The sequence below is a fragment of the Suncus etruscus genome, chromosome 1, assembly GCF_024139225.1.
Source record: "Suncus etruscus isolate mSunEtr1 chromosome 1, mSunEtr1.pri.cur, whole genome shotgun sequence".
NCBI classification, from domain to species: Eukaryota; Metazoa; Chordata; class Mammalia; order Eulipotyphla; family Soricidae; genus Suncus; species Suncus etruscus.
In genome coordinates this window covers 152,323,098-152,349,417 of record NC_064848.1, presented here as the reverse complement: position 1 = coordinate 152,349,417, position 26,320 = coordinate 152,323,098, and the positions used below count along the sequence as shown (strand labels likewise).

At 41.6% G+C, this 26,320-nt stretch overlaps 1 protein-coding gene across 3 annotated transcripts in view; it reads left to right on the top strand.

Annotated features, from left to right (window-relative positions):
- TCAF1 (TRPM8 channel associated factor 1) overlaps positions 1-17,919 on the top strand; it is a 68,068-nt gene extending 50,149 nt beyond the window's left edge. For all 3 annotated transcript variants that reach the window (XM_049774311.1, XM_049774310.1, XM_049774312.1), the window contains exons 3-9: positions 7,538-8,532; positions 8,811-8,908; positions 10,410-10,623; positions 11,013-11,252; positions 13,114-13,451; positions 14,830-15,080; positions 17,485-17,919. In XM_049774311.1, the coding sequence (XP_049630268.1) occupies positions 7,538-8,532; positions 8,811-8,908; positions 10,410-10,623; positions 11,013-11,252; positions 13,114-13,451; positions 14,830-15,080; positions 17,485-17,494 (2,146 nt within the window). In that variant the 3' untranslated portion in view covers positions 17,495-17,919. The remainder of the gene's footprint in view (positions 1-7,537; positions 8,533-8,810; positions 8,909-10,409; positions 10,624-11,012; positions 11,253-13,113; positions 13,452-14,829; positions 15,081-17,484) is intronic.
- Positions 17,920-26,320: the final 8,401 nt, after the last annotated feature.

Genomic DNA, 26,320 nt, shown 5'->3' with positions numbered 1-26,320 from the left:
CTCCCTTCATCCTCACCACCATTGGTGGTTCTTGTTCTTTGTGATGCTTGCCTGTCTCTGTGGCATGATACCTCATTGTTATTTTGATTTGCATCTCCCTGATGCTTAGTGATGTAGAACAGTTTTTCATATACCTTTTGGCTATCTGCATTTCTTCTTTGAGGAAATATCTGTTCATTTCCACCCCCATTTTTTTATGGAGTTTGGTATTTTTCCTTCTTAAATAGTTAGTACCTTGTTTATCTTAGCCCCTTATTAGATGGATATTAGATGCATAGTTTCTCCCATTCCATGGGTAGCCTTTGTATCCTAGCCACTGTTTCCTTTGAGGTGCAGAAGCTTCTCAATTTAATGTAATCCTATTTGTTTATTTTTGTTTCCACTTGCTTGGACAATGGTGTTTCCTCCTTAAAGATGCATTTATTCTTAATTTCATGGAGTGTTTTTTGCCTACATTTTCTTCTATCTACCTTATAGTTTTGGGTCTGATATCAAGGTCTTTAATCCATTTGGATTTGACCTTTTTTCATGGTGTTAGATAGAGGTCTGAGTTTGCTTTTGCATGTGGTTGACTCGTCCCGACATCACTTGTTGAAGAGGCTTTTCTTGCTCCTTTATCAAAGATTAATTGATTGTATGTCTGGGGTCATTCTCTGAATACTCAGGTCTATTCCATTGATCTGAGAATCTGTCTTTATTCCAATACCATGCTGTTTTGAGAGCTATTGCCTTGTAATACAATGTAAAGTTGGAAAAAGTGATGCCTACCATCTTCTTTTTCCTAAGTGTCGCTTTAGAAATTTGTGGGCATTTATTTTTCCAAATGAATTTCAGAAGTGTGTGATCCACTTCTTTGAGTAATATTATGGGTATTCTTAGAGTAATTTCATTACATTTGTACAATGCTTGTGAAGTATTGCCATTTTAATAATGTTGATCCTCACAATTTATGACCTGGGTATATGCCTCCATTTCCTTGTGTCCTCTTTTATTTCTTGAAGCAGTATTGTGTAGATTTTTTCTTTAGGTCCTTTACCTCTTTAGTTAAGTTGACACCAAGGTATTTGAGTTTCTCTGCTACTGTTGTGAATGGGATTGTTTTAAATGTCTAATACTTCTTGATTGTTTTTTGTATATAAGAAGGCCATTGGGGACAGAGAGATAGCACAACAGTAGGGCATTTGCTTTGCATGCAGCTGACCCAGGACAGACGGTGGTTCGAATCCCGGCATCTCGTATGGTTCCCCTGTGCGTTCCAGGAGCGATTTCTGAGCACAGAGCAAGGAGTAACCCCTGAACGCTGCTGGTTGTGACACAAAAACAAAAACAAAACCAAAAGAAGGCCATTGATTTTTGTGTGTGTGTGTGTTAATTTTGTAGCCTGCCACTTTACTATACAAATTTATTGTTTCTAGAAGCTTTATGGTAAAAGTCTTTAGTTGACATGATATAGTATCATGTAATCTACAAACAGCTTGACTTCTTCCTTTCCTAACTGGATACCCATGATTTCTTTTTTTTTTTTTTTTTTTTTTTTTTTTGCCTGATTGCTATATTAAGTACTTCCAGGACAATGTTGAATAGGAATGGTGAGAGAAGGCAGCCTTGTCTTTGCCAGATTTTAGAAGAAAGGCTCTTAGATTTTCCCTATTGAGTATAATATTTGCCATGGGCTTGAGGTAAATGGCCTTATCTATATAGAGAAAAGTTCCTTCTGTACATTTTGTTGTGAGTTTATATCATGAAAGGGTGTTGGACCTTATCAAATGTTTTATCTGCATCTATTGATACGATTATATGGTTTTTATATTTCCTTTTATTGACATAGTGTATTAAGTTGATTGACTTGTATGTGTTAAACCATCTTTGTGTCTATTGGATGAATCCTACTTGGTCATGGTGTATGGCCTTCTTAATGAGACATTGGATCCTGTTTGCTAGGATTTTATTGAGGATTTTTGCATCTGTATTTATTGAGGATATTGGTCTGTGATTCTCCTTTTGTGGCACTTCTGTCTGCTTTTGGTATCAGGGTGATGTTAGCTTCTTTAAAACTGGTAATGTTTCTATTTCTTCAGTTTCTTGAAAGAGCCTGAAAAGGATTGATAGTATGTCCTCTGGAATGGTTTGAAAGAATTCACTAGTGAATTCATTTGGGCCTGGAATTTTGTTTAGATTGCCAGTTTGATTTTCTCAGTAGTAGTAGGTCTCCTCAGATGCCAGATCATATTAGTTTGGCCTTGAGGTTATATAAGTGTCAAAGAATTTATTCATTTCTTGCATATTCTCATGTTTTGTGGCATCGATTTTCACAAAGTGATCTCTGATTAGCCTTTTATTACCCATTGAATTTCTGTAGTATCTGTAGTAATTTCCCCCTCCTCATTTCTAATTCAGTTTATTAAGTTTCTTTCTCTTCCTTTTTTTGTGAGTTTGGCTAATGGTTTGTCAATCTTGTTTATTTTTTCAAAGAACCAACCCTTGCTTTCATTGATCTTTCAGATTATTTTTTGTATTTCCAGTTCATTAATTTCTGATCTGAGCTTTATTATTTCTTTCCACTTGCCTATTTTTGGTTCATTTTGTTCTTTTTCCAATTGTTTAAGCTGTGCCGTTAAATTATTTCTGTAGATCCTTTCTTCCTTCCTGATGAATGCTTGTAAAACTATAAAGTTTTCTCTTTTACTGATTTTGCTGTGTCCCACAAATACTGATAATTCATCTCTTCATTATCATTTGTTTCCAGGAATCTTAAGATTTCCTCTTTGAGTTTTGTCCCTGACACACTGGTTGTTCAGTAGTTAGCTGCACAATTACCATGTGTTAATTTTTTTTCCTATGTCTCTTTGGTGATTCACTTCTAATTTCAGTGTATTATGAGAAGGTAGACATTACCATTTCTATCCTCTTGATTTTATGGAGGTATGTTCAATGGCCCAGCTTTTGGCCTATCTTGGAGAATGACTTATGTACTTTGGAGAAGAATGTGTATCCAGTTTTCTGGGGGAGATCCCTATCTATCGATCGATCTATCTATCATCTATCTATCTATGTATCTATCTACCTATCTTATAGTGGACCTCAAACTTTTTAAACAGGGGACCAGTTCACTGTCCCTCAGACCGTTGGAGGGCTAGACTATGGTAAAAACAAAAACTATGAACAAATTCCTATGCACACTGCATATATCTTATTTTGAAGTGAAGAAAAAAATGGGAACAAATACAGTATGTGGCCCATAGGCTGTAGTTTGAGGGCCAGTGATCTATACCAAGCCATTCTCTTTCATTTTTTCCTTCAGAGCTAATAATTCTTGTTGGGTTTTAACTCTATCTATCTATTGATCTATCTATCTGTCTGTCTGTCTGTCTATTCATATCTATAGATTTATCTATCATCTATCTACACTAAGCCTAGCTCTATCTATCTATCATCTACCTACAGTAAGCCATTCTCTTCCATTTTTTCCTTCAGAGCTAATATATTTTTGTTGGGTTTTAGCCTGGTTGAACTATCAAGTCATGAGAGGGCAGTGTTGAAGTCTCCAACTATTATTGCATTCCATTGATGCCTTTCTTCAAATCTGTCAGCAATTGTTTTAAATATTTTGCTGGTCCCTCATTGGGTTTATATATGTTCACGAGTGTGATTTTCTTCTTTGTGTACATATCCCTTGATTATCAAGAGATGTCCATTTCTGTCCCTTATCACCTTTTTAAGTCTAAAGTCTCTGACATCTGATATAAGCATGACCACTCCAGTCCTTCAAGGGAGTTGTTTGTTTAAATGATTGTTTTTCAGCCTCTTCTGTTGTATGCCATTTTTATGCATCTCATCTTCCAGCACACTGATTCTATCTTCAGCAGTTGTTACTGTTGGTGAGGCTTTTCAGTAACTTTTTCATTTCAACTACCATGTTTTTCAGGCCTGCTTTTTTGAGTTTTCTTATTTCTTCTTTAATGTCCTCTTGATTCTTATTTGTGGCTCATTCAGTTTGTTCCATGGATTCTTTGAGTTCCTTGAACATCCTCCAAATTTCTTCTATAATGTCTTTCTCAGGATATGTAGGTGGCCGGTACTTATTGGGTCTTCAGATCCATCATCTTCATTCTTTAAGCATGGTGGTGTTCTGTGATGCTTTCCCATAGTGTCTTTTGCAGTGCTTTTTTCCCCCTATGTATTGTGCTGGTTAAGGAATAAGTGTGGCTCTAGAGAGAAACAGAAGTGCTGCACTCCTCTACTTTTGTATCTCTGGGCAGGCAACACCCTATGTTCTATCAGCAGAGGTGGGGTGAGCCTCTCAGTTTAGCTTTGTCTTTTGGTGGAGAGGTCACTCACTTCTTCGTTTCTCAGGGCAGCTGCCAGCCTCGAACCAAGCTGAGGTTCCTACTGCTTTTGTGTCTCCATAATCGAGTTTTCAAGGTGAATAAAAACAGCAAGGAAAGTCAGCATTTAAAAAAATAGGGTCTAATATTTTCTTCAATATAATCTCTATATTCTTTGGCATATCATTTTAGCAATCCTACTTTGGTTCTTCTTTGGGAAATGTAATCTCTTTTAATTTTTTACTACTAATGAATCTATCACAAAAGACAAGGCAGGTTCTGTACTCAGATGCAAGGGAGAAGAACAGACAGATACCAAAGATATTTGCAGGCATCTGCATCTGTCCATTAGATTGAAGGCATTGGAAGGACCTGCACAGAGTCAGGCAGTCGAGGTTGGACGGGGCAAGAAGGAATAGAGTGTGGGCGGGTAATCTGCAATCAGGGCTGTAAAGGGGAGGCCGTAACTCCTCTTCTAAGTAGCAGTATCCCCAAAATAATGTAAAACAACTTTACATGGTTTTATATGAGTCAAGTCAGGCCAGGAAAATGTTGAACTCAGCTTCTGCCACAGCTGTTCATCTCAGGCTGGAGAGTGTATGAACTGTGAGCTGTGCGATGCAGGCTCTCCAGCAAAGCTCTGAGGAAGGAGGAAAAAAAATCATCATAATAAAATAAATCTGAACTTCTATCTTCTATAATTTCCTCCTGTCAATTTGCCAGTTGTATTTTCTTGAGGCTCCCCTTTAATAGTGGTTTGTTCTCACTTTAATAAGTTTGGGCTTATTCAGAGTAGGAAAGAGAAGTAAAACATCAGATGTTTTCCCACATATAAAGGTCATTTATCTCTCTCTGCATATAAATAATGCTTATCAGAAGTGGACATTGCCTGGCTTTCCCAAATCCCCATGACTTAGTGTGAGCAGAACCCTCCCAGAGTCATCTCCCTGAATTCTAGTCACAAGCTACCTCCAGATCTGCTGTGCACATTTAGTGTCACCCCTTATCAAGACAGGCTGACAGATAAACCCCCATGCCTGTGATTTCACTTCAAGGTACCCAGATCTTCTCTGACTTCACATATAAAGTAATTACCTACATCAAATTTGTGAATAGAAATTTATCCTTTATGGGAGAAATTAAAACATACTTTCTAGTTAATGCACATATGTTTAAAGGACTAAAGGAGAAAAAAATAGTCAGTGTGAGGCACATCTGGCAGTGCTCAGAACTTAGTACTGGCTCTAGGCTATGGAATAGTTACTGCTCAACTTCTGGATAAGATAAAAAAAAGTAGGATCTGTACTTCAGGGATCATTTTCCAGCAGTGCTCAGGGGACCATATGGGGGACCAGGGTTGGCTGTGTGCCCGACAAGCACCCTACCCATTGTACTATTGCTCTCCTCTTTTCCAGATTTTATAGGATGTTTTTATTGTAGAATCACTCAATGAGATCACCAAGGTAGATAAAATGTTGCTTGATAAATTCCAATATCATGAACTAGAACATTATGGTTAATTTGGCCAGTGACTTGATTCTGGACCAATGATCATAGAAACTAAAATGTTAGTCACAGGCCAGAGAATTAATACAGAATAAAGGTGCTCACCTTGCATATGGCTGCTGACCCTGATTCAATTCCTGGAACTGCATATGGTTCCCCAGTCAGGAGTTAACCCTGAGCACAGAATCAGGAGTAGGCCCTAAGCACTGCCAGATGTGGCCAGACCCCATCTTTCATGCACCCCATCCCCCCCACACACACACACATACTCACATTATGCTGGGGTCAGAGCAAGAGGAGGTCAAAGCAAAATGATCACAGGGCTTAGTCCCCCCCACCCAGCAGCTGTTGGGCCATGCCTTGAGATGGAGCTTTTATATTCAGGACAGGTTAGGCCTAGAAATATGAGACTCCAGTTTTCTCTTCATAATTCCCTGATGACAGCTAGTGATTCAGCTCAGCAGTGAAGCACTTGCTTTGTATGTCTGAGGCCCTTGTTTCATGGCACCTCATGTCCCCTAGGACCGCTAGATTGTGTCCCCCAATTCAAAATAATAAGCAAAATAATAAGTTCTATGATGCAAGCCCTTGTAGCTCTGCAGGCACTCCACAAATACTGTAGAACTGCATGCTGTGCCCCCCTCTTCGCACTGTTTCCTCCCAACTGCTGACCTTCACAAAAGTGGAGGAACCAGTACTGGTATTTCATGGGTGCTTGAGCTCCGCCATCTCTTAGCTCAGTGATGCGATGAGCTCTCCAGGACTGTGTCTCCCACACAGTATTTCAGAGGTCTTGAAGGAGTTGGTTCCCACAAAAGGAACAGTCAGTGCAGAAGGAAGTGTTCAAGGACAGCAAGACAAGTCTCTCTGGGATTGTTGGTAGGGAGGATCAGCAGCTGGAGGGTCTCTCTGCGGCCAAGGCTAGTCACCACCCTGATCTGTCTTTTGAGATCCTAGCTGCTCCTTATGGCACCCCCTCCTAGGGTCTTAGCTTTATTTACCAAGATTGACTGTATGATACTGACACACTAAGCTTCTTATGAGAATTAAGCCAGGAGTTCTGTCCAGTTCTTTACATTATGCATCAAATATAGAAACCTTGCATTCAGAACATGGTATTGACTGATCACACAGGCTCCTCTTGACTTGGAGAATCCATGTGCCAGGAAGGAGCAGAGTAGAATTGATGCCTTGTCTCTCTTTCTTCCCTGCAGTGATTTCCCAATGCCCCTCTCTTCCTTCTCTTCAGACTAAAATGATAATGCAGATGATAAGTTGATGTGGGAGGAAAGGGCACAAGCTCCCATGCCGTCGAAACTCTGTGAATGGCTTCTGAGCCCCCTAAATCTTAGCTCCCAACAATGGCCTTCTGTTGACTGGAAGTCCTGCTGCAAATTTGAGTAGTCAAATTAGTTCATACTTCTGAATATTACAGCTATTTATGTGGTATTCTTATATAAATAAGTAAGCTAGTGGAGGGGAAATGCTATTAGGAAATACACAGGAGAAAATACACTCATGATGACCAACACAACAACCCAGGTACCTTATTTATTGGAGTGCTCAATTAATATAGCATATTTACAAGAAAATCAACTTACTGGTGGCCCCATACAGATTCTAGGGAGGGTGGGGAGTGAATGCATGTTGGAGGGATGAGGATGGCAATCTTCTCTCCTAAAAGACCACACCTGTGTTTTTTGCAGCTGTGAAGACGATCTCTCTGAGGACCGAGAGGAGCTATTGCATGGCATCTCAGAGTTGGACATCACTAATTCGGACTGCTTCCCATCGCAGCTGCTGGTGCACGGTGCACTGGCCTTCCCCCTGGGCTTAGACTCCTACCATGGCTGCGTCATTGCTGCCGCCCGCTACGGCCGAGGCCGGATCGTGGTGACTGGCCACAAGGTCCTGTTCACGGTCAGCAAGCTGGGCCCCTTCCTGCTCAATGCTGTCCGCTGGTTGGACGGGGGCCGCAGAGGCAAGATTGTGGTGCAGACCGAGCTAAGGACCCTGAGCAGCTTATTGGCAGTGGGTGGCATCGAGGCCAGCATCGAGCCACACCTGCCCAGTGATGCCAGCGTGTACTGCTTCGAGCCCATGAGCGATGTGGGAGTCAAATCCCTGCAAGAGTTCGTCGCTGAAGGCGGGGGACTGTTTGTGGGTGCGCAGGCCTGGTGGTGGGCCTTCAAGAACCCCGGAGTGTCCCCGTTGGCCCGATTCCCAGGAAACCTCTTGCTCAACCCCTTCGGCATTAGTATCACCAGCCAAAGCCTGAATCCCGGGCCCTTCCGGACCCCCAAAGCAGGGATCCGGACCTACCACTTCCGCTCCACCCTGGCCGAGTTCCAGGTCATCATGGGCAGAAAACGAGGGAATGTGGAGAAGGGCTGGCTGGCTAAGCTGGGCCCCGATGGTGCTGCCTTCCTGCAGATTCCCGCTGAGGAGATCCCAGCCTATATGTCTGTGCATCGGCTGCTGAGAAAGCTGCTCAGTCGCTACAGGCTCCCAGTAGCCACACGGGAGAACCCTGTGATCAACGACTGCTGCCGGGGTGCCATGCTGTCTCTGGCCACTGGACTGGCCCACTCAGGCAGCGACCTCTCTCTTTTAGTCCCAGAGATTGAGGATATGTACAGCAGCCTCTACCTACGTCCCTCGGAAGTGCCCATCACTGTGGAGGTCAACTGCAACAATCCAGGTATGGACAGGGTATTGTGGGTACTGTAATCCAAATATGCACTATGGAGGTCGTTGGGAATGGGATGCAGTGTCATCCAGGCACCTCCTCTCAGCCAGTGTCAATCTTGTCTGTACTCTCCCAAGGACAGAAGGACCTGAGGTTTGAGGTTGGGTTTTCAAGAGTTGAGTTGGAGTAGGAAGAAAAGGGAAAACTTTGGGTAGGGGTTTTGGAAGCCCTGGATGGAGGTGAAATGGAGATTGGGATAAAGTTGGCCCTTTCCATGCTGTCCCCTGCAGGCACCAGATACTGCTGGATGAGCACCGGTCTCTATATCCCTGGGAGGCAGATCATTGAGGTCTCGCTGCCTGAAGCCGCTGCCTCTGCTGATCTCAAGGTAAAATCCTGCCCCGCCTCACCTGGAGCATCTGTAGCAACTCTCTACATCTGAGTTAAGCCTCTAAACAGCCCTTTTGATGCCCCCTTTTTAACTTGCACACCTGCTCAGTTGTTTTTTTGTTTGTTTTTGTTTTGTTTTGGTTTGGTTTTGGGACCACACCCCATGATGCTCAGGGTTTACTCCTGGCTATGCACTCAGAAACCACTCCTTTCTTGGGAGACCATCTGGGACACCAGGGGATTGAACTGAGGTTTGTCCTAGATCAGCCGTGTGCAAGGCAAATGCCCTAACAATGGACCACTGCTCTGGCCTCCACTGCTCAGTTTTGATGTAAAAATATGGTATATTTTAGGGACCAGGACACAGAGCTCTTCCTAACTCAGGTTTTGAGTGTTGAACTTATGCTATCGAATAAAGGATGAAGAAAGGAAGCCAGGGGCCAGAACAATTGTATAGCAGGAAGGGCCTTGGCTTTGCATGGGACTGACCTGGGTTTTATACCCAGCACCCCAAATGGTCCTCCTAACCCTCCAGAAATGATCCCTGAATGCAAAGTCAGTTGAAATTCCTGAACAATGCTAGATATGGCCCAAAACAAATCAGAAATAAAGAAACAAAAGGAAGCAGAGGGCAGAGCCTCAGCACCTGGTGTCCTAGATTATTAGTGGATTATTAGTTCCTTTTCCTTGTGTCTCTTTGCCACCTGGGTGTGACTTCATCTCCTCCTCTGTGATGGTAGAGACTTCCCTGCATGCCCTATCCATCTGCACCTCATCATACACACAAGTACACTCATGCAAACACATACATAAATGCTCATATATACACGCACACAAATACTCATCCATGCACACATACTCATAGATATTTGTGCATACACTTTACACACATTCGTACACTAACATACTTACACACCCATACACTCATTTACACAGCACATAAACATACACCCTTTGGAAAATTCAGTTGCTCTCCTGGTCTGTCTCTGTTGAGGGCATATTGACAATGAGGTCTGGTCTGTGGCTTTGTCTCTCCTAGAATGTCCCCAGACCACAAGCAGGAAAGTCTTGGGACTGCAACCAGTGTGGATATCTTCCTAAGCCCAGGGGAGGGCCTGAATATGGCACTACCCTAGTCAGAGGTCCCACAGTACCTCAGTGTCCACCAGCAGAAGGCAGGATGAAGAGGATCAGGAGGATCCAGACCATGTAGGAGGCAACCAGGGCTCATGTCAGCCACAAGGCCCTGAGGGTCCCCAGCTGGTCTCTCCACTTGACCCTTGTTTCTTAGCAGAATTGAGGGAGGTTAGAGGGGATGTTGACCTGTTTCTATTCATATATCAGGGAGGAAGGACAGAATTCAATGAATGTGGCACATTTGTCTGCTGGGAAGACAGGTCCTGTGTATGCTCACAGCCCAGCGGCCCTTTTAATCTTGCTCTGCATCTCACCTGTCCACATGTACCCCAGGCAACTCTGTTGGGGGGACTCTGTTCCAGGTGCAGATCGGCTGCCACACTGATGACCTGACCAGAGCTAGCAAGCTGTTCCGGGGCCCCCTAGTGATCAACCGGTGCTGCCTGGACAAACCCACCAAGTCTATCACCTGTCTATGGGGTGGCCTGCTCTACATCATTGTACCTCAGAGCAGCAAGCTGGGCTCTGTGCCCATCACTGTGAAGGGGGCCGTGCACGCTCCCTTCTACAAGCTGGGTGAGTGGAAGTCCAGGAGCAAACCCCACGGGAAAGGGGAACCAGAGCCTGGGCATGCAGAGGGGAAGGTTTGGGCTATTTGGGGTAGGAAAAGAGAGCCAGATCGTTAGGGTACTAAAAGCAAAGCTTCCTTATCTGCAGCTTTGGGCAAAAGAGATAGAGGCAGATTAGACCCCATCCTCAGATTGCTTGGAGAGGGATGGAGAGTGAGAGAGTGAGCGAGAGAGAGAGAGAGAGAATGAGAGAGAGAGAGAGGGAGAGAGAGAGAGAGGGAGAGAGAGAGAGAGGGAGAGAGAGAGAGAGAACAGTGGCTAGTTGTCACCTTGGCTCTGGTTGTCATGCATCAATGTTAGGGTCCAGGGGAGTGAGCTTCAGGCCTCTTTCCCCAGGGGAGACCTCTCAGGAAGAGTGGAAAAGGCGACTCCAGGAGCATCCAGGTCCCTGGGGAGAACTGGCCACGGATAACATCATCCTGACAGTGCCCACAGCCAATCTGCGCACAGTGGAGAACCCAGAGGCACTGCTCCGCCTCTGGGACGAGGTGATGCAGGCTGTAGCACGGCTAGGGGCTGAGCCCTTCCCGCTGCGCCTGCCTCAGAGGATCGTGGCCGATGTGCAGATCTCAGTTGGTGAGTACCATGGGCACTTCTCTGGGGGTGGTGTGTATGGCCCAGCCAGCAGGGCTAAATAGTTCTTCTGTCAATGTATTTAAGAAGCAGTTCTTGGTATTTAATTGAAAAGGTATTTTATAGTAATAAGCTCAGCTGCCTCTCACCAAAAACAATGAACAGAAATAGAGTAGAGTACTTGCATGTCTTTTTTAATTTCTTTGGTTTTAGTTCACATCCTTAAGATTTACTTCTGGCTCTTTGTTCAGGTCACTTCTGGTAGTGTTCAGGGGACTACGTGTGAGGCCACCTTGACTAGTACACTATCTCTCTTGCCCAGAGTATGTGCCTTGTTTGTATGCATGAGGCTTTGCCCTTGACTGCTGATGCCACATTGTCCCCAGGACCTCTGAGTGTCACTCTGATGGCCCCTGTTTTGCCAGACCCCAGCTCAGGAGCTGAGTATCATGGGTGGTGACCACTAACCCCCAACTAACACTAGGAATGCCTCTATTCGAAAAATCATGGGAAACTACTTAAATATTAAAGTATGCAATGGTTTGATGACCTGGAACCTTCAGTAAAGATGAAAGAAACTATCTAAACTCTTGGATGGGACATGGGAATGTGAGGGGATCACAGGACATGAATCCAGCAGTTATGGAACCATACGTCTTTAGTGGGCTGACATGTTGCACCGTGTAACTTGGCTTGTCAGAGATATGGAATCCAGAAACAGGAATGGTCCAGACATCTCACTATGTTCAGCAGGGGATGAACAAGATGTCATTGGTGGAGGTGGAGAACTTGGCTTGGTCATAGCTGTTGGGAGAAAGAAATTAATGCTAAAATGACAAGGAATAAAGAGATCTTAGACCTTACAGTGGGTAAGGTCTTTCACTCCTCTGACCCAGGTTTGATCCTCAGCATCATAAATTTCCTCCTGACCCCTGCTAAAAGTGATCCCCAGTACAGATACAGGAGTATGCCCTGAGCACAGCAGTCTATTGGCAGCAAAACAAGCAAAATAGGGAGGGCAGGGGCTGGAGCAATAGTATAGTTGGTAAGGCACTTGCCTTATGCATTGCCAACCTGGGTTTGATTTTGAGCATCCCGTATGGTATCCTGAGAGCCTCTGGATGTGACCCCTCGAATAAAAGAGGGACTAGAGAGATAGTTCAATGGTCAGACATGCAATTCCCCTAAAAAATAAAAGGAGGGATTAGGGAGCTAGAACAGTGGTCAGACATTGATGCCTTTTATATGCAAGGACCTGAATTTGAACCTGGGATCCCAGATCATCTGAATACGTACTTGCTTAGCAGAACTTTGGGTGCTTTTTCAGACTCTGGCACTCTGGCATCCTTAGATACCTATGCTAAAATAAGGCCAGGAGATTAGAGTACAAAGGGCAAGACTCAGGCTTGCATGCAGCTGACCCCAGATTGATCCATGGCATCACATACAGTCCCCTGAGGACTGCTAGGTGGATTATGCAAATCAAAAACCAAATGAAGACAAAACTGTCAGTGTGGGAGAACCTGCCCTCAGCAGAATCCTCATAGTATGAACAGTTTATGGGGACACAGGTGTGCATGGCTTGTAGTTGCAGACCAACTGAGAAAAAAGCAGCAGACCAACTGAGAAAAAAGCAGCAATATATTGCCTTATAACCCCCTGTGACCACATTTCTTGGGTTCATTTGGGGATGGGCATCAGCACAAAATGGGGAGAACTTGTAAGGCAGCTCAGGTACAGCTGAGCATGATGGGGTTGGGGGTATCACCTGGGGTGGCAGAGGTTCTGAGGCAACTGAGTACAGAGGAGAATTGTGTGGTGGAGACTGTTTATCTTCTATTCCTCCCTCTCTCTTCCCTCCCAGGCTGGATGCATGCAGGGTACCCTATCATGTGCCATCTGGAGTCAGTGCAAGAACTCATCAATGAGAAGATCATCCGAACCAAGGGTCTCTGGGGCCCTGTGCATGAGCTGGGGCGCAACCAGCAGCGTCAGGAGTGGGAATTCCCCCCTCACACCACCGAGGCCACCTGCAACTTGTGGTGTGTGTATGTGCACGAGACAGTCCTCGGCATCCCTCGAGGTCGCGCCAATATTGCTTTGTGGCCTCCAGTTCGAGAGAAGCGAGTCCGGATCTACCTGAGCAAGGGCCCCAATGTGAAAAATTGGAATGCATGGACAGCACTGGAAACCTACTTGCAGGTATGGCAGGAAGGATCCCCTGGTCAGAGTCCTGAGCTTCAGTCTCTGTGAGCTTGACACCCTCCCATACCCAGGGAAGGCATCTGCACCAAGCCTAAGTTTGAGGCTGATGCTTTGGTGTTGTTACACTTGGCACCATCCTGAAGTGGACTCCATTGCCTCAATACCCACCTCCACCTTGACTAGGAGCTTTGAAGAGACTCGTCAGAATAAGACAAATCATTGTGAAAGATTCAGAGCAGTAGAAGCAAGTACAGCCCCATTGGTATGATTGCTAGCTCTGCCTGGAACCCAGTTACCCCTCAGTTTGAAGCCAAAATAGCTGAAGAACAGCTATTCAAAACTGAGCATTTCCAAACACACACAGAGGCACATCACATAGTGTGGGAGATGATTTTTACCTTCCCACAAAATAGTATACTATTCCCTCATGCCTGGACCCTGCTTCTGTTAGAGGCAATCCAACATTGCTTCCTAGCTTGCACCCTTTTCTTTTCAGTTATTGCTCAGCTCCCAACTTTTCTTCCCTCCAAGGCTTTGGATTGATTCCCAGCTCTCTGGTAGAGCTTTTCATTCCCTTGGATTCTGGAACTCAATCCTAGACCAACCCCATACTATTCTGGTCCATCCACCTGCTGAAGTGTCTTTCAGTCTATCACCAGAGTATTATAGCAAAACTGCTGAGAAGACTTCAGCCTTGTCAAGACCCCAGAATGGATGGTCCACATTTGTGAAGATGGAAGCCATCTGGCCAAAATGAAAGAAAAATAATTTAACCTGGCCTGGGCTTTTCCACATCGACTGGTCTTTTTTTCAAACAATGCCTTCCTCTTTTATCTGGCTACTGTTTCTGTGACACTTTATTTTTTCCCAAAGGCCCTTTCAGTGACCCAGTAGTAGCTTAAGACCTGTGGTTCATGAAGATAAGTGTATTTCAGCTTGGTTTATCCTCTTGTTACTATGAATACCCAAAGGCTAGAATGTGTCTCACATACACAGACTCCCAGGAGTTTGATCCCAGGCACCTAAGGTTCTGGTGAACATCCCCAGAACTCTGAAACAAAATTTGTCAAAAACAAAACTAGTAATTTTTAATTGAAGTAATTTTAAATCCCAGTATAATGTCATCCTACTGCCATCCAAAATATAGTGGCATTGGTAGTAAATGCTCCACACTAAGGCCAACATTTCTAGAGCTCTTGCTCTGTGTTGAGCATGTTACAGGAGCAAGACCCTTCTTAGGACTAGCAGAAGAGTGTCTGATGAGAGAACTGGCTAGCAAGAGAGCTCATAAGTGTTCGAAGAAGAGATTTTGTGAGGTATTTTTGGGGTTTCCTGCCTATACTGAGTATCACATTCCACTGATTTCTCTTTCTAGCTCCAGGAGGCCTTTGGTTGGGAGCCTTTCATTCGTCTCTTCACTGAGTACCGGAACCAGACCAACCTGCCCACAGACAACATAGACAAAATGAACCTCTGGGTGAAGATGTTTTCCCACCAAGTGCAAAAGAACCTGGCCCCGTTCTTTGAGGCCTGGGCCTGGCCAATCCAGAAGGAAGTGGCAACCAGCCTGGCCTACCTGCCTGAATGGAAGGAAAATATAATGAAACTGTACCTCCTCACACAGATGTAAGGAGTGCCCAGCGAGGTGGCAGGTAGAGAGGTCCGGGGAAGTAGGCAGAGATGGGGGTTCACACCGCCACCTCTGTCCCACACAGAGTGCCAGCCCAGTCTTCTGATCTTGTGGGCCCCATATCTCAGTCCCCTCTTCCCCCCTCAGTTCTGTCTGGAGGAAGTAGGTGTAAGTGCACAGCCAAGAGGAGAAATCAGAATTTCTCAGGAGCAAGACTCGAGTCTCTGCTCTCAGCTCTCAGATTCACTCCTGCCTGTATCCTGGCCTGTTTCTGAGAATGTCACCTCATAGCATGGGCCCACTGAGGGGAGCCCTTCTCCTGACACCCTGGGGTCTCGCTGAGCTTTTATTTCTTATCAGTGTCCTCCTTTCAGGCTCACCCTTAGAACCCAAGCTAGACCTGAGTAGCCCAGAGGAGCCAGCTTATGCCCTGGTAGCGTGAATCACTTTCTCCTGGAACTAGTTGATAGGGTCGATCATCACTGCTGAACACTGGGGTTCTGAATCTGGAACCTTCACAGCAATTTGATTTCAGACAACTTTTTGCCCTTTTAATGGGATCTATTTTGTAAGATTATTATGAAGATCCAATCATAGTCCTAAAAGTGATTTGAAAAGGACCTAGCAATGATTAGGAAACCTATAATCAAGAAAATATAAAAACAACCACCACTATTGTTTACCCACTGAATTGACTCAGTTTTAAATTTACTTATTTTCAAACTAGGCTTCAACTTAGCTGGCATTTATACCCTCCTCTCCTATGTCTGATATGCCAGCCACTGAAAAGAGTGTGGTGCACTATTTTATGAATCTAAAACTACCTTGAGTTTGAAATGTTACTTGGGTTTATTCAGTTATGTCTTTCAAACAAAACTATATCCTGCTTTTTATTAAGCAAAGCATGAAAGTAATCCCTTGAAAAACTAGAGCAATGTTTGTCTTTAACCAACCATTAGCATTGGGCTTAGGACCAGTGTTTATATTTCTACAATTGGGTCAGGTTTCTGTCACTCTGCTAAAAAACAGGAGTTGCTAGTTTGACAGAGAAAGTGCACACAGAGAGGGTTTGGAGCACAGCAAAGACTTTTGCCTTGAACGTGGCCAACCCAGGTTTAATCCTCATCACCCCATATGGTCCCCTGAACCCACCAGGCGTAATCCAAGTGCAAAGCCAAGGGTCAATCCTAAGCACCATGAAGTGGGACCACAAAACAAAAACAGTAAGTGTACACAGAGAGAAATCTTTCCTGTAGGACAAGATAAATTAATACAGCTAACACAAAAAAGTTTTTGAACATATAAAGATTTTATGAAAATTCCTCTAATCTTATTCAGAACTTCTCATATCCTTGAGGGTCTACAATTAAAGTTAGCTCCCTAACCAAGACCGCTTTCCTTTGGCTTGCTTTTATTTATTTTATTGTTTTAGAATTCTGCTTCAGGGTACTTGGGTAGAATCTAGCACTTGACCTAGACCATAGTTTTGTTTAGATTCCTTTATCATATCATTCCTCCATCATTAATATTATTTTGAAAGTTTTTAATAATAAAAAGGGAATTATTTCCCCTTATCTTATGACTCTGTCATCTATTACTTTAAACATAGTAGTTGAATATTCATTCAACATATAAAGTAACTGTTGTCAGAGTGTTGTTGAATCCTGTGCTAAGATCTAAAAGAGATCATGTCAGTGAATCTTCACAATAATTTTAGATGGAAAGTCACTGCATTTTTTTTGGAATGAGCAGAACAAATTGCATGGGGAGCAGTACATTGCCTGTACTACATTACTTATAAATAATGGATTTAGTTTGAACCAGACCTTCTGATTGCAGAATGGGTATCAGGAACTAGTTTTTTGAATAACCAAGTAAAAAAGTAAATGGCAAACCCAGTTAGTGCTTTGGCCGCAAGTACTTTTAACCTCATCTAGTTTCATCAGAACAAAGAGTTTTTCTGATTATCCCAAATACCAATTCAAAGGGCAATTATGAGTTCTTTTTCATTAGTCAGTGCTGGAATGGCCCTACTAGCATCATTCAATCAAGCCTTTCAGCTACTGGGATATTTGGGTTTCAGTCTTCCTAGGGCACTACAAACATAGTCCACTAGCTTATTGGGCTCCTAATGATGGGCTACTATGGTATAGTGCCCCACAAGTCCCCCCAAAGTCCCAGATTCTGCATGTTTTCAGAAAGGATACCAAGTCTTCAGTCAAATAATACTGTGTAAGCCATCCATTCCCCCTTGAATCCATTTTCATCAGTCTAGACCTGGGGGACCTTTATTAAAATGTAAAACTATCCATATCAGTCCCCCATCTAAAATCCTCAAGTGAGACTTTTAATTTAAGATGATGAACTGAACATGTAAGTTTACCTCCCCTCCCTCCCCAGGCCCCACTGAAATTGAAGTCAAGAAATGCAAAAGAGAATTGACACATCTCAACCAAGAAAAGTGACAAGATTTGGTTATAAACAAAGAAGACCTCAACCTGGGGAAGAGTGGATGGAGCAGGATAGTGGACACAAGCATGAAAGCATCTTCCAGATAGGATATAAGCTGATCTGAAACACATGACCCCAAAAAACCTTGGGCACCTGAAAAGTCTTATCTGCTACAGAGTTATATGAGTTGTGGAACTGAACTGCATCCCTTCCTATTTCGACTTTGTGCACAGAACACAGGCAGCCTACTATGGATACTGATTTAAAGTCCCTTGTCACTGTTATTGTGGTGTTTTTGCTGTTGTTATTTGTATAACGAATCTGAATAAACTGCCTGAGGAGAGGTAGGAATTGGTGCTCCAGAATAAAGATGCTTTTTTTTTTCTTTTTTCTTTTTTTTTTTTTTGTGGAAATAAGTAATCCCTTAGTTTATTAGCTAATTCCCTGCTGACAATTGAGACGTCTACTCTAGGACATAGTGCTTCCAGAGGTTTATTAAGAACCAGTTAGTATGGGCAAAAGAAAACCTACACCAGTTCCTATAACCACTATACTGATTATATTGATTCCTTAATGACTATGATAATGAAATTATTGCTAAACATTGAGAGAATGGGAAATTGCCGGAAGTAAGAATCAAGTGAGAGAATATAAGGAAAAGAACCAATTAGAGTTATTTTGAGATATATATAGAGATATTTGAATTTAAAATTAAAAAATAACTTCTGAACAACTGGGTTAAGTTGGAAAAAAGTAAATGTAAATGAAAAACCTTTGTCTTCAGAAAGATCTGGGGTGTCTTTAAAAAGTGAAAACAAAGGGAAAATGAAAAAAATTAAGTCTTTTTGAAAATAAGGCTTTGAAGCATAGAAGTCTGAGGGAAATGAGAAAATATCCATAAATACAGAACAAAAGGTAATAAAATACAAATAAAGGAAAGAGAGGGTATCAGTACCTAAATGTTGAAATTGGAGCATCTGGAAGAGAAAAGAAAAAAGGAAAAGATTGAAGAACAGAAATAACAGTTTCCAAACTGAAGTGCCTTTCATTCAACTTAGATCTGTACAAATCAGTGACTTTATGGGATATTGTGGCTACAGTGAAGACTTTAAACATACCTGGAGAGAATAAAATTAGTTCATCATATTTAGTACAATAAGTGAGGAATAAGAAACAGATTTATGGTAAGAAACAATATAGTGGCATATTTTTCACTGAAGGTTAGAAGCCAACAAAGCCATGTCTTCACAGATTGAAATTTTTGCCACCCACAGTTCCCAGAGAGCCAACCCACAAAGTCAAGCAAAAAGAAGACATTTTCTGACTTTCAAGTTTTCAGTCTCTGTCCTCTGAACCCCTGCTGAGGAGGATCTTGAGGAAGGTCTCTAGAAAAAATCAAATGAAACCCCAAGAATGACATGGAAAAAGATAAATGAAATGGAAAGTCAAGCAGGATGACATGGAGCCCAGAAAACAGGGCTCTAATTCAGAATATATAACTCTTGAGTTAGAATTAGTCAATGGGACACCTCACTGCAGAATAACAGGTACCCCAAAGATTATCTCACTCTAGCATAATGGCTACCCTCACAGATCACCTCACTCTAGAGTAGCAATGCTACAGAACATCTTGAGGTTGCTCAACAGGACATCTCACTCTAAAGTGACATTTGCCAACAGCACACCTCACTTCAGAGTGACAGTTATTCCTACAGAACACCTTACTTTAGAGTTTACCCGAAAGGACACCTCATTTCATGGTTGCAGCAAAGGACACCTCACCCCAACGTGACATTTACCAACAGAACACTCTAATGTGAAAAACTTTCAGAGAACACCACTCCAGAAAAATAATTACAGCCCCCCATAGAACACCTCACTTCAGAGTAACAATTACCCACATAGCACACCTACTTCTAGATTAATAATTATTCAACAGGACATCTCACTCCAGAATGAGAGTAGACAACAGGTCTCACCTTATTTCAGAGTTAACAATTATCTCCACAGAACTCACTCTAGACTCAATCTAGAGTAATGGGTATCCAACAGATATCACAGTCAAGAATGACAGTTATGGAAGAGAACAATTCACTCTGGACTGATTATGATCCAACAAGGCACTTCACTCAAGCGATTGTCACTCAACAGAATATGTTACTCTAGATTGAGTCACCTATCAGGGCACTTCTGAAATGACAGTTATCTACCGAGACTCTAAGGTCTAGAGTGATAGTTGTCCAGCAGGATACCTAACTGGAGTAATAGATATCCAGCAGAACCTTTCAGATTAGAATGTCCAGTGTCGGGTTCTTGGGGAAGAATCTACCTTCAGTACCATAGATAGTATCAGTAAGAAGCTAAAATGTTTGTGAATATGGAGAATATTCTTTAGTCAACAAAAATATCAAAAAACTCATTCCTGTGAAGCAGCAATAAATGTACACACAGTGTAAGAAGCTGCCATTTAATGTCAGTGGTGGTTATATTTTCTTTCCAGTGGCATACGCATAATGACATTGGGTATGTAATAGAGATAATGCCCTGCTTCTTAGCTCTCAATAAATAGTATTTACATAAACAGAATAATGAAGAATGTACTCAGTGTTCTACATAATCAGCCTAACTACAAAATATGAAAGACTTAGTTTGTTATCCAGAATAGATTAAGAAGAGAAAAGAACAGTAAGAAGTTAAGAATATGTTGAGGTAAGAGAGTTGGAAGGAAGACTAGGGTTAAATTATATATTAAAGTAGGGGTAAAAAACAAAGTCACAGTACTGGAACAAAAATTGTTTCAATAAAGGACCGGGGCAGTGGCGCAAGTGGTAAGGCATCTGCCTTGCCTGTGCTAGCTTCAGATGGATCGCAGTTCGATCCCCCAGTGTCCCATATGATTCCCCAAGCCAGGAACGATTTCTGAGCGCATAGCCAGGAGTAACCCCTGAGCATCATCAGATGTGGCCAAAAAAAATTGTTTCAATATGTAGACTCCAAGATGTAAGTTAAGTCAATGGAAGCATTTAAAAATGCCATACAAAAAATTGGGGAGCATATTGAAAGCTAGGGATGGTTAAATACTTATCTTTTGTAATTGAGGAATTATTAAAGATTAAGTCAAATGATTGTTCAAATATTATTTAATATTAGAAATTAGTCACCAGATAATCTGTAAATAGAAATGGAAAAGAGGGGAAGGGAAATGAAGGAATAAACGAATGAACAAATGAAAGAGAAAGAAAGAAAAGAAAGACCTTATCTGTAGAGATGAGATGAGATTAAAAAGGAGGGGTGGGAAATCTTGCTTTTAATTTTAAGTCCTTCTGTACTATTTAATTTTTTATCCTGTGCATGTATTACTTTGGAATGTTTTTAATAAACTCTGGTAAAAAAAAAAGTCTTCAGTGGCTTCATGTGAACTAAGACCATCTCTTATGTCAAGACTGTTTCTCTATTATGCTCCAGTTAGAGCCATACCAAATATCTTCCAACAACTTTAACTCACTGCACCTTCTCTTGTCTCTGCAGATACTACACAAATAAGCAAAGCATGACATGTATCTAGTCACTATAATAACGAGCAGATTTTCAACATTTGTTGAATGGATGACTAACCAATAGGGTGTTGCAAGAAAAACAACCAATTAGTGGGGGGCGGGGTTCCAAAAAAATTGGTTTTTTTTCCCAAGACATGCGATATTTGTCCCTATGCCAGAAAACATTTCAAGATCATAGAACAAAATGCAACTTTCCTAAAGTCCCATTTTGGCAATTTTTATATGTTTTACATGAGACCAGGCTATATCAGAGGATGTCTATCGGATAGTTTCCTTGGTTTTATCTTTGCTACTTTTTCTGAATGTCTCAATATGCCTTCAATGAACTTTCTTCCCCAGGTTGAAAGAAACAGCCATCTATATATCTATAGGAAATGTTAGGCTTCCATGGTGCAAAAGCACAGCGAGTAGGCATTTGCCTTGCATGCAGCTGACCCCAGCATCTCATATGGTCTCCTGAGCCTGCCAGGAGTAATTTCTGAGCACAGAGCCAGGATTACACTTGAGTGTCACCAGGTGTGGCCCAGAAACAAAACTGTTAGGCTTTCAAGTTCTTATTTCCTGACATACCTAATCGATAGGTAGCAATTCCTTCTCAATTAACATTTCCAAGATAAATTTAAGGCTTTTTTAATTAAATGGCCATGAGATAGAGTTAACTAATACGTTGATAGTTGAATTTCAGTCATACAATGTTCCAACACCTATCTCTTCACAAGTGTTCATTACCTACCACTAATTTCCCTAGTTACCCTCTCATTCCCCCCACATGCCACCCCAGCCTGCCTCTATGGTAGACACTTTTCCTCTGTCTCTTTTCTCTCTCTCTCTCTCTCTCTCTCTCTCTCTCTCTCTCTCTCTCTCTCTCTCTCTCTCTCTCTCTCTCTCTCTCTCTCTCTCTCTCTTTCGATTTTCTTTTTCCCTTTTAGGCACCATGGTTTTTAATACTGTTTCTGAAGAGAATCTTGTATATCTCCAGCTATAGTTAGTGGTCCCTTTTCTGTCGAATTTAACATTTTTGTTTGTTTTGTTTTTTGGAGGTCACACACTGCTGTGTTCATGACCCAGTTTTTGCCTCTGTGCTCAGTGATCACTCCAGGGACCGTCTGGGGGGAAGGTATAGAAACCAGGTGAATTGTGTGCAAGGCAAGTGCCCTGCCCACTGTGCATCCCTCTGGCCCATAAGAACCTTTCTTATCAGCATTAGTATGTCTCTTACATTCCATGATTATCATTAGATTCTAAAATGGAGATATGTCCTGATAAATGAAAAGGGCTCCCTGGTTGTTCATATGACCAAAGAAATTCTTTTGTCTACCACCACACCTCTCAGCCTGCATTCCCATCTAATGAACCTAAAATAGGATATTTATTTTCTTCCATTGCCTAATTCCCAAGACTAAATAGAATTTTCATGATTACTGACCTTAAAGTCAGTCTTCATACCACTACTCCATAAAATTAATCTCTGGTGATACTTAGACCTTAAATCAATGTACCAATCTTTAATATAAAGCCAAATTGTATGTCCAACCTAGAGATGGAGAGACAGGGAGCAGTTTATCAGTTTATGAAGACACTTCTCATTTCTTACTGGAGCAAGACAATTTCAGCATAGATATCTCTGGAAAGACATATATTTCAGGATGTCTTATTGATTGTAAGATGAGTGACTCCTACCATACATGTTCCACATACCTATGATCGAAATAGAGAGAAAAAAAAACAGGCCTTGGATGAATTCACATAAACAATATGAGATTATAGACACTTCAAGATCTCTCAGTGAAGGCTGACCTCCTGTCAAGAGACACAGCAATGTTCAGTTGCATTCTTTAAGTTGTTAGGGTGGAGCTTGCCCTTAAAATATATCAAGTTACTGATTAATAAAGGTTATAAATGTTCAGCAGAATGGACAGAGTCATGGGTGAGTCTTTTTATAAAATCTTATGTACTTGGCTTTGTTCTTTCTTCCTACAACAACCCAATAAGAACTCTTTTTAGTTTGAAGATATAGTTATGACAGCACTTGTATTTAACTTGAACCTCCAAGTGGCAGAAGCAAAATCAGACCAAATTTGCAAGAAAGAAAATGTTTAAGGAGTCATGTGTGAGAGAAAATTGAGCTGATACAGAGGAGGCTGGGGTGTTCTTCAGAACAAAAGGAGAAAGGGGAGGGAGAAAAGGATTATTATACTGATGTGTGTGTCTCTGAAAGTAAGATCTCTAGAGATTTAGTCCTCAAATAAAAGTCAAATCCCCCAGGCCCCAGGAATCAATCAGCCTTGGTGTCCTTGACACTCTAAATCATTAGAGAGGAAATGCCTCTTTGCTGGGTGGCCATGGCACTGAGGAATCCAGAATGAGGCTGAGGCTCCCTCTCTACAGCCCTATCTAGATGGAGATCTAAGAGGAGCATTTTCATGATCACTATAGCCCTGATTCTTCAAACAACTGTAGACACCTGTTCTGTATCATCTTAGTGATTTAGTTAAGTGTCTCTCCAGTGACTCATATCAATAAATGCACAGCAGTGGAGTTGCCCAGCTCTGTTACTAAATTAGAGCACAACTAATCCTCCCTAGATTCTTGGGCCTTCTCAGATAAAGAATATATAGAACCTCATTCAGTATCACTCACAGCTAAAAATAGTTGCAGGAAGCCAGTGACTATTAACCCCAAATTTTCACTGGAAAGCAGGTTTATTCATTTGACTTAGTGAGAAACTGGATTACTATTGAGATTTTAGCTGACAAAATGGACTGTGCTCCACACATAACAATAACAGGTCTACTTGTGTGTGCCTCTTGCATCTGCTGGGTCATCAAATATAACACACAAAAAAAGAAGGACAACACATAATTACTTTTAAATATTAAGGTAACGAGCTTTCTTTGGTTTATAAAAAAGAAATACATTTTCACACAGTGTTAAAGGCCAGAAGTTTCAAAAGCAAAGTCCCTGGCTTGGAATCCCTTAGTTCTCTCTCCCTACCTTGTGATGGCCACCTTTTGGTTGTATTGTCATATTTATTCTCTGCTGGCAAGGACTCCAGAATTTCCTCCTCCAGTTAGGAATCATGCTCTTATTGGGTTAGAGCTTTGCCCTCTTAAAATTTAGCCACCATTTTAAAGACTTCTTTTTTACTCCATTGTACATATAGATGCTAAGAATGAAATAATTCAATATGCATGAGTTCTGGGAACACACAATTTGCACTAAATAAGACATAATTCACATGTGTCGATAATATATATATATATATATATATAAACTTCATATCTGGAAGGATATTCCTTTTTCCCTCAAAGGAAAAAGAATAAAACCTTTAAAATACTCAAAGTAATGTTTGGTAATGTGCCCAAAGAAACATTTCAGCAATAAAATGGCATTTTATAATTTCAGGAGGAAAGAGTGAAGTCAACCAGCACTGAGTAATGACAAGCAGTAACAATGGAGGCTGCAGTCAGATAACTTTGGGGAGGAAATGAAGTGGGAAAAGAAACTACATTATCCTGCTTTGGGGAACCATTTTCTTGGTGAAGAGGGTAAAGCATAGGGAGGATAATATTCAATCAGAGAAACAATAAAGGAAATTCAGCCAATGTTGAGATTTTAATATAGGAAAAAAGTCAGGTGGGAAGATAAATGAAAACACAAGGAAAGAAGAAGAATGTACAGTACCTATTCTAAAGAAGAGTTTGGTTTGAGGGAAATGACCTCTAAAGGTACCAGTGTCATAGTGAGCCTGTTAAATCTAGTGGGGTAAAGAGACTGTTGGTTAGGAATAAACATTAGTTTAAAATAATGCTTTTACAGACAGACATGAACCTATTTTTAAAAAAAATTTTAAGAGACTATAGTTTATAATAATATTGATAATGGTTTCTCATGCATAACTTCCAACATTACACCGTTCACCAGTGAATCCACCTCCCTCCCCAGAGAAACCTATTTTTTAGACATATCTGATAATTTTCTTTTGTTGTTGTTGTTTTCTGTGGGTCTTTTGGGGGTCACACCTAGCAGCATTCGGTTTACTCCTGGCTCTGCGCTCAGAAATCACTCTTGGCAGGCTCAGGGAAACATATGGGATGCCAGGGATTGAACCCTGGCTGGCCACATGCTCACAAATCTAGAGAAATATATGGACAGAAAGGTGATAGTAGAAGGATATTTCAACACACCTTTATCACCACTAGACAGATCCATTAGTCAGAACATGACCAAAGACATAAGATCCCTAAAGGAGAAACTAGAAAGACTAGGACTAATAGATCTATACAGGGCCTTTCATCCTCAAAAAGCTGAATACACATTCTTTTCATGCTCATGGAAACTTCTCTAAAGGAGACCAGATTTTAGGACATAAATCTAACTTACATGAAGTCACAAATATAAGAATTATACCAAGCTCCCCATCAGACCACAATGCCATAGAGATCAAGATTGTGTAAAAAGAATATGTGAAGAAGATCTAACACCTGGAGACTAAACAACATGTTGCTCAATAATAGCTGGATCACAGAGGAATTCAAGGAAGAAATAAAGAGATTTCTTTAGACAAATGACAATTAAAAAACAAATTGCCAAAATCTATGGGACACAGCAAAAGCAGTAATTAGGGGGAAACACATAGTAAAACAGGCCTGCGTTAGTAAAGAAATAAGAGACAAAATCAACAACCTAAAGAGACACCTTAAGTACCTTAAATACCAACAAAGAAACCCAAACACAAGCAGAAGAAAAGAAATAATAAAGAGCAGAGCAGAAATCAACAATGTAGAAACAAAGAAAACAATACAAAAAATTGATGAGACCAGGTGCTGTTTTTTTATAAAAGAATAAAGTAGACAAACTGCTGATAAGACTCACAAGGAAAAAAAAGGGACAATATGCATATAAATCAGATCAGAAATTAAAAGGGAGAAATTACAATAGAACCCCAAGAAATCCAGGACATTATGAGAGCTTATTATGAGCAATTGTACTCAGTTAAGCTAGAGAACCTATAAGAAATGAACAGATATGGAAAAATATCATCTCTCAATACTCAATAAGGAGGAAGTAGAAAGCCTAAAAAGGCTAATTACAAGCAAGTAAATTAAAAGAGTAATTAAGAAAGTTGGGCCAAAGTGATAACACAGTGGTAGGGCATTTGCCTTGCATGCAGCTGACATGGTACAGACCTGGGTTCAATTCCTGGAATGATTCCTGTGTACAGAGCC